Source organism: Colobus angolensis, unplaced genomic scaffold (genome assembly GCF_000951035.1).
Source record: "Colobus angolensis palliatus isolate OR3802 unplaced genomic scaffold, Cang.pa_1.0 Scaffold31, whole genome shotgun sequence".
Lineage (NCBI taxonomy): Eukaryota > Metazoa > Chordata > Mammalia > Primates > Cercopithecidae > Colobus > Colobus angolensis.
The window spans coordinates 4,090,980-4,099,454 of record NW_012116377.1 but is presented as its reverse complement, the minus strand read 5'-3'; the positions used below and the strand labels follow the sequence as shown (position 1 = coordinate 4,099,454).

Below are 8,475 nucleotides of genomic sequence, written 5' to 3'. Positions count from 1 at the left end.
TCACAGTGGCTCACGCCTGTAATCCCAGCAGTTTGGGAGGCCGAGACAGGCAGATCACTTGAGGTCAGGAGTTCGAGACCAGCGTGACCAACATGGTGAAACCCTGTCTCTACTAAAAATACAGAATTAGCCGGGCGTGGTGGCACATGCCTGTAATCCCAGCTACTTGGGAGGCGGAGGCAAGAGAATTGCTTGAACCTGGGAGGCAGAGGTTGCATTGAGCCGAGATCATGCCACTGCACTCCAGCCTGGGCAACAGAGTGAGACTCCATCTCAAAAAAAAAAAGAGAGAATTAATGGATACAGCAGGCAGGCTTCTGGAAGAAGCAGAACTGGATTTTATCAGGAGCACTGTGGAGGGATTAGCTTTTAAACAAAAGGAAGCCCTTCTGCTGAGACTGCCACTACTGATGATTCCTTTCTTCAGATTCCATCCTCTCCTGACTTTCTTCATTCTACTCTTATCTTAGTAGGTGCTTTTACTTGGAACTCTGCCTTTACCCTAATTTCTTCTTTTAACAAAAATTTTTGTACCCCCTGGTTAAATCCTGTGCATTATATACTTTCTAAGAAACTTTATCTTCATGGCATTAATAGTCATCTCTGTATAGACAATTTTATGATTTGTTTTTAATCCTTACCTTAGAAAAATATTATACTACAATTAAATGCCTACTCCATGCCACCCATTTTAACTATATTATCTTTCAATCTTGAAAATTATCCTACAAGGTAATTGTTGTTTGTTCTATTTTTTGGATAAGGAAACTTGAGGGCCCAAGAAATTGAGACTAGTCCAACCTCATAAGTAGCAGAGAAAGGTTGTTTGTTTGTTTGTTTGTTTGTTTGTTTGTTTTTTCCATCACAGAGTCATAGAGTGCAGTGGCACAATCTCAGCTCAATGCAACCTGCACCTCCCAAGCTCAAGTGATTCTCATGCCTCAGACTCCTGAGTAACTGGGATTACAGGTACATGCCACCACGCCCAGCTACTTTTTGTGTTTTTGGGAAAGATAGGGTTTCGCCACGTTAGCCAGGCTGGTCTCAAATTCCTGACTTCAGGTGATCCGCCCACCTCAGCCTCCCAAAGTGCTGGGATTACAGGCGTGAGCCACCATGCCTGGCTCAGAGAAAGGATTTTTGAACCAGGATCTCCTTACAAAGACCTTGCTCTTTCCTCTATACCAGAGATTGGCAATCTACGGTCCTCAGACCAAACCTGGCCTACTGCCTGTTTGTATAAAGTCTTATTAGACCACAGCTGCTATGGTTTGAATGTCTGTGTCCTTGAAAAATGTGTATGTTGAAATCCTAACCCTCAAGATGATGGTATTAGGAGGTAGGACCTTTGGGAATCAGAGCCTTCATGATTGGGATTAGTGCCCTTATACAAGACACCCCAGAGAGCTAGCTCACCCCTTCTGCCATGTGATGACATAGTGAGAAGGTACCATCTATGAAGCAGAAAGTGGGCCTTCACCAGACACCCAATCTGCTGGCACCTTAATCCCAGCTTTCATAACTATGAGATAAATCATATAGTATCACTTGTGCCACATTCTGTTGGTTACAAGCCCATCCAGATTCAAGGGGAATGAACATAGATTCCCAACTCTCAATGGGAAGAGTGTCAGATTTTGCAACCATTTTTTGAAAACTGCCACAGACTTCTCACTAGTATCAGAAATTTAACACATGATCTTCATAAAACCTTTCATCAGCATTTTTTCTTCTCTATTCAGTAGTACCATCATTATTTCACTCTTCTGGGCTTGAAAACTTAATTATCCTGCTTTTTTTCATCCAAATCCATTTGTACTACAATTTCTTTTTTTTTTTAATCTTTTGGATGTCACTGTTTTTCTTACTGCCATCACCAGACCCCTGAACCATTGTAGTAACACCCCAAAATGCACTCTCTGCTCACTGGTCTCTCCCAACCCAGAGTGTACTGTGCCATGAAGAATAATGTGTATGTGCTTCTTAATCTAGATTTCATCAAATTATCAAGGGGCCCATTACTTAAAAAAAGTTTGACAACCATGCGTTGGGAGTCCCCAAGACTGTCCCCATATTTAGAGATTCATTAGAAGGACTAAGCATATAAGGTATATTGTGTATAAGGTTTATTAGTAAAAGGACACAGAATAGAATCAGCCAAGGGAAAAGACACTAGTAGAAATCTGGAAAAAGTCATGCACAGGCTTCCTTATGTTCTCCTTCCTGTGGGAGGATACTCCAAGCATGTCATTTTCTCCAGCAACGAAAAATGTAGTAACGTATGTACAGTGTTTTTTTTTTTTATTTTTTATTTTGAGAGAAGGTCTTGCTGTATGGTCCAGGTCCTGGAGTGCAGTGGCTCAATCACAGCTCACTAGCAGCCTCAACTTCCCAGGCTCAAGTGGTCCTCCTACCTCTGCCTTCTAAGTAGCTAGAACTACAGGTGCATGCCACTACACCCGGATAATTTTTTTTTTTTTTTTGGTAGAAACGGGAGTTTGCCATGTTGCCCAGGTTAGTATGTACAATGTTTATGCCCAGAGAAACCCATTAGAGACTCAGGGTCCAAGGTTTTTACTGGAGGCTGATCATATAGGCACTCTGCCTAGCAGGTACCAAAATTTCAGACTCCCAGAAGGAAAACAGGTGTTTGGCATAAACTGTATTGTCTACATAGACTAGGCAGAATAAACCACCCTTATGAGTTGGGGAAAAGTGGGAACACTCTCAAAATCTAGTTCTGAGATGTTAATTGAGGGCCAACCTTCTATATAGGTTTTCCTAAAAATAGCATCCTCCAGTGCTTTGAGAGACCGAGGCAGGAAAATCGCTTGAGCCTAAGAGTTCAAGACCAGGCCAGGCACAGTGACTCATGCCTGTAATCACAGCACTTTGGGAGGCTAAGGTGGTTGGATCACAAGGTCAGGAGTTCAGTAGCAGCCTGGCCAGTATGGTGAAACCCTGTCATTAGTAAAAGTACAAAAATTAGCTAGGCGTGGTGGTGGAAGCCTGTAGTCCCAGCTACTCGGGAGGCTGAGGCAGGAGAATTGCTTGAACCCAGGAGGCAGAGGTTGCAGTGAGCCGAGATCATGCCACTGCACTCCAGCCTGGGCAACAAAGACTCCATCTCAAAAAAAAAAAAAAAAAAAAAAATTTGAGACCTGCCTGAAGAACATAGTAAGACCCCATCTCTACAAAATAGCTGAGCATGGTGGTGTGCACCTGTAGTCCCAGCTACTTGGGAGGCTGAAGCAGGAGGATCACCTGAGCCCAGGAGTTCAACGTTGCAGTGAGCTATGATTGTGCCACTGCACTCCAGGCTGGGCAACAAAGTGAAACCTGTGTCTAAAAACCAAAAAAGTTTAAAGAAACTAAACCTCTTTGCATCCCTCTGCCTTATTCAAGCAGAATGTCTTACGTTCCAGTAAATATGAATGCTAAAAAACTCAAGTTACCTACATCATGATAAATCATTAAATTGTTTTTGGTTGGTTGTGGTGGCTCACAGCTGTAATCCCAACACTTTGGGAGGCCAAGGTGGGCAAATCACTTGAGCCCAGGAGTTCAAGACCAGCCTGGGCAACATAGCAAAACCCCATCTCTATAAACAATACAAAAATTAGCTGGGTATGGTGGCATGTGTCTGTAGTCCCAGCTACTTGGCAAATCACTTGAGCCCAGGAGTTCAAGACCAGCCTGGGCAACATAGCAAAACCCCATCTCTATAAACAATACAAAAATTAGCTGGGTATGGTGGCATGTGTCTGTAGTCCCAGCTACTTGGGAGGCTGAGGTGGGAGAATGACTTGAGCCCAGAAGGTAGAGGTTGCATTGAGCCAGGATTGTGCCACTGCACTCTAGCCTGGATGACAGAGCCAGACCTTATCTCAAAAACAATAAAAAAATTGTTTTCAAGTAGATTCCCTTTTTAAAAATAATCTTGAATTCTTTATATTTCAGTACTACTAAATAATGTATTGAATACATATGTTAAATTAGAATTTCATTATGATCTCCTCACTAGATCTTCTTTCCGTGGCAGGATGCAGACTCATCTGAGCGTATCATTGCTCCCATGCGCTGGGGCTTGGTGCCTTCTTGGTTCAAAGAAAGTGATCCTTCCAAGCTGCAGTTCAATACTACCAACTGTCGTAGTGATACCATAATGGAGAAACGGTCATTTAAGGTAAGTGGCTGGTAGCTATTAGTGCCCTGTATACCTGAGAAATCAGGTTCCAAAGGGTGTTTCCATCCTAGCCTACAGAGAACAACCAAAAATAAATAACATAAAAAAGAATGTTCCCCGTTGTTAATGTGGAATGCTATTTTGTTACTACATAACAAACCACACCAGACAGTAGTGTGAAACAAAATGATAAACATTATCTCTATATTCTCTGGGTTGACTAGGCTCATCTGGGCAGTTTTCACTTGGAAGTTCTCATGTTGCAATTAGATGGCTGCTGAGGCTGGATGTCCAAGATGACTTCTTTACCCACATCTGACACTTCAGCTGGGATGACTAGAACAACTAGAAGGCTTTCCACATGCCTAACTCGAGAGTGTCAGGGTAGCCAGGCTTCTGTCATGGTGACTCATTTATCCCAGAGCTCATGATCCAACAGAGCAGGACAGAAGATATAAGGCTTTGTCTTATAGCATCACTTAATCTTGGCAGTCATACAGCATTACTTATGCTGTATTCTTTTATTATTGTTGTTGTTATTATTATTTTAATAGAAACAAAGTCTGGCTATGTTGCCTAGGCTGGTCTCAAACTCCTGGGCTCAAGTGATTCTCCTATCTGGGCCTCCCAAAGTGCTGGGATTATAGGTGTGAGCTACCATGCCTGGCCTACTTCTGTTGCATTCTATGGGTTACACAGAGCCAGCCCAAATTCAGTGTGGGAGGTGTCTACATAGGGTGTGAATACTGGGAAGCATGCTTCATTGGCAAGGCACCTTTGAAGACTAGCTGTCACAAGTACCTATTTGTTAGAAAAGAGGTGATTGCTTTTATGTACATTATTTAATCTTTTCAACATCTGTGTGAGTTATGACTTTCTTTATACATAAGAGAGGTACAGAGAAATTAAGTAACTGTTTTAAGGTCATACATTAGCAGACCTCAGATTTTATGTATTTATTTGTTTGTTTTTTTTATTTATTTTGAGATGGAGTCTCATTCTTTCACCCAGGCTGGAGTGCAGTGGCACGATCTTGGCTCACTGCTACCTCTGCCTCCCAAGTTCAAGTGATTCTCATGCTTCAGCCTCCCAAGTAGCTGGGACTACAGGTGTGCACCACCATGCCCAGCTAATTTTTATATTTTTAGTAGAAGTGGGGTTTCACCTTGTTGGCCAGACTGGTCTTGAACTCCTGGCCTCAAGTGATCCTCCCATCTCGGCCTCCCAAAGTGTTGGGATTACAGCTGTGAACCACCGCGCCTGGCCCAAACCTCAGATTTTAACTCAAGTTCACCAAGTAATGGCAGTCTATGAAACATGATTGTATTACTAAGACCATATCTTGCTCACCTGTTCCCTCAGGTGCCTCTGGGAAAGGGAAGACGCTGTGTCGTTTTAGCAGATGGATTCTATGAGTGGCAGCGATGTCAAGGAACAAACCAGAGGCAGCCATACTTCATCTATTTTCCTCAAATCAAGACAGAGAAGGTATCATTATCAGCATTCACAATATATATTTGGAAAGGCACCGGGAAACAAATTAATCAAAGGACATTTTTTTTCTTCCCTCGTAGTTTTATTTCTTTGTTTTAAAATAACAGCTTTAGCCCAGTGCGGTGACTCATGCCTGTGATCCCAGCACTTTGGGAGCCTAAGATGGGAAGATTGCTTGAGCCCAGGAGTTTGAGACCAGCCTGGTCAACATGGCGAAACCCCGTTTCTACAAACAATACAAAACTAGCTGGGCATGGTGGCGTGTGCCTGTAGTCCCAACTACTCGGAAGGCTGAGGTGGGAGGATCGCTTGAACCCATGAGATAGAGGCTGTAATGAGCTATAGTCACACCAGTGCACTGGTGGATGACAGAGAAAGAGTCTGTCAAAATAAAGTGAAATGAGCTCATTGAGAGATAATTGACCATAAAATTCACCTTTTTAAAATGTGCAATTCAGGAATGTTTTAGTATATTCAAAGTATGCAATTATTACTTCTATTTTTAGAATATTTTTGTCTGTCTAGAAGGAAACTCCACATCCATTAGCAATCACTCTTCATTCTCCACTATGTCCAGCCCCTGTCAAACACCAATCTACTTTCCGTCTCTCTGGATTAGCCTGTTTTGGACATTTCATAAAAATGGAATCATAGACTATGTGGTCTTTTGTGACTGGCTTCTTTGATTTAGCATAATGTTTTCAAGATTCATCCATGTTTGGCATGGATCAGCACTTCATTCCTTTTTGTAAAGATGTACCACATTTTGTTAATTCATTCATCAGTTGATAGACACTTGGATTATTTCTACTTTTTGGTTATTATGAATAATGCTGCTATGAACATTCATTTACAAGTTTTTGCATGGATACATATTTTCATCTCTCTTGGATAGATGCCTAGGAGTGGAATTGCTAGGTCATATCATAACTCTACGTTTCCCTCATAAAACTTTCGTTGTGGCTGGGCGCAGTGGTTTAGGCCAGGCAGGTGGCTCATGTCTGTAATCTCAGCACTTTAGGAGGCCAAAGCAGGTGGATTGCTTGAGCTCAGGAGTTCAAGAACAATCTGGGCAACATGGCTAAAACCCATCTCTACCAACAATACAAAAACTTAGCCGGGGCCGGGCGCCATGGCTCAAGCCTGTAATCCCAGCACTTTGGGAGGCCGAGACGGGCGGATCACGAGGTCAGGAGATCGAGACCATCCTGGCTAACACGGTGAAACCCCGTCTCTACTAAAAATACAAAAACTAGCCAGGTGAGGTGGCGGGCGCCTGTAGTCCCAGCTACTCCGGAGGCTGAGGCAGGAGAATGGCATAAACCCGGGAGGCGGAGCTTGCAGTGAGCTGAGATCCGGCCACTGCACTCCAGTCCGGGCGACAGAGCGAGACTCCGTCTCACAAAAAAAAAAAAAACTTAGCCGGACATGGTCTCAACTACTTGGGAGGCTGAGGTGGGAAGATGACTTGAGCCCAGGAGGTAGAGGTTGCAGTGAGCCAAGATCGTGCCACTGTACTCCAGCGTGAGTGACAGAGTGAGACGCCATCTCAAAAACAAAACAAAACTCTTTCACTGTAAGATATAATTTGAGCTATTCATGTTAAAACATTATCAGGAGATTGCAAACAAATCAGACATGCCAACATCATGTTTTATTTTTAATTAGATTATGTAGTCTGACACTGCTAAAACACCTGAGTTCTTAGCAGTTTGCTTGTTAAAATTGGGAATTGTTTGTTCACCTGTCATCTAATTTTGAGGACTGGAAACAGTGTTACCGAGTAAAAGGGACTTGCTACTCAATGTGCTAGAAGCCAATACCATGACACTGAGTAGCTGGTCCCAGCTACTTGGCAGGCTGAGGTGGGATGATAGCTTGAGCCTGGGGTAGAGGGTGGAGGTTGCAGTGAGCCCAGATTGCACCACTGCACTCCAGCCTGGGTAACAGAGAAAAGTTTTTTATTGCAAGTCAACTAACAAGAAGATAGGAGTCCAGCTCCACTCTGTCTCCCTAGCTGGCTTTAAGGTAGTACTTTTATTAAAAAAGGGTTTACGGAATGGATTCTAGGATTAGTAGGTGATTGGTGGAAGGAAAAGGGAGGCCTGGAAAGTCTTCAGGTATGTGCAGTTATCTCTTCCTGCCTCCATATAGGTCTCATGTGCAAATTCAGGGGGAGTTAGTATGAAACGTGGTGAAAATTCAGGCTGTGATACAAGCAAGCTTGTTTTGCATATACTCTAGTCAGTTATATTGGTTCCAACCAATTCAGCGAGTTTTGTTATCTTACAGGCGGAGGGAGTTTCACTGTTTCAGCAAGTTGTTTCTTTTCTCATGTGCTATCCTATAGGCCCAATAATTTAGTCATTGGTGCTTTGTTGTTGTTGTTGTTTGTTTGTTTGTTTTTAACTCCTGGGGCACAGTTTTAGTAGTCAAGAGAGTTTGCTTCACCCTCAGAAAATCCCCTATCAGTGATGGGTGCACCAAAATCTCAGAAGTCACCACTAAAGAATTTATTCATATAACCAGATACCACCTGTTCCCCAGAAGCCTACTGAAATGTAAATTAAAAAAGAAAATCCCCTGTCTAGCCAATCTAGTAACACACAGATGATTTGGTACAAGACAAGATTAATTTATAAAAACATCTATCAGCTGGGCGCGGTGGCTCAAGCCTGTAATCCCAGCACTTTGGGAGGCCGAGGCAGGTGGATCACGAGGTCAGGAGATCGAGACCATCCTGGCTAACATGGTGAAACCCCGTCTCTACTAAAAAATACAAAAAACTAGCCAGG

The 8,475-nt window shown here is 43.0% G+C and overlaps 1 protein-coding gene across 1 annotated transcript in view; it reads left to right on the top strand.

The window, feature by feature from the left end:
- The window catches only part of HMCES (5-hydroxymethylcytosine (hmC) binding, ES cell-specific), a 28,554-nt gene that overhangs the window by 7,361 nt on the left and 12,718 nt on the right, over positions 1-8,475 (top strand). Inside the window, exons 3-4 of the mRNA XM_011950697.1 lie at positions 4,043-4,186; positions 5,549-5,674. Of these exons, the coding sequence (XP_011806087.1) occupies positions 4,043-4,186; positions 5,549-5,674 (270 nt within the window). The remainder of the gene's footprint in view (positions 1-4,042; positions 4,187-5,548; positions 5,675-8,475) is intronic.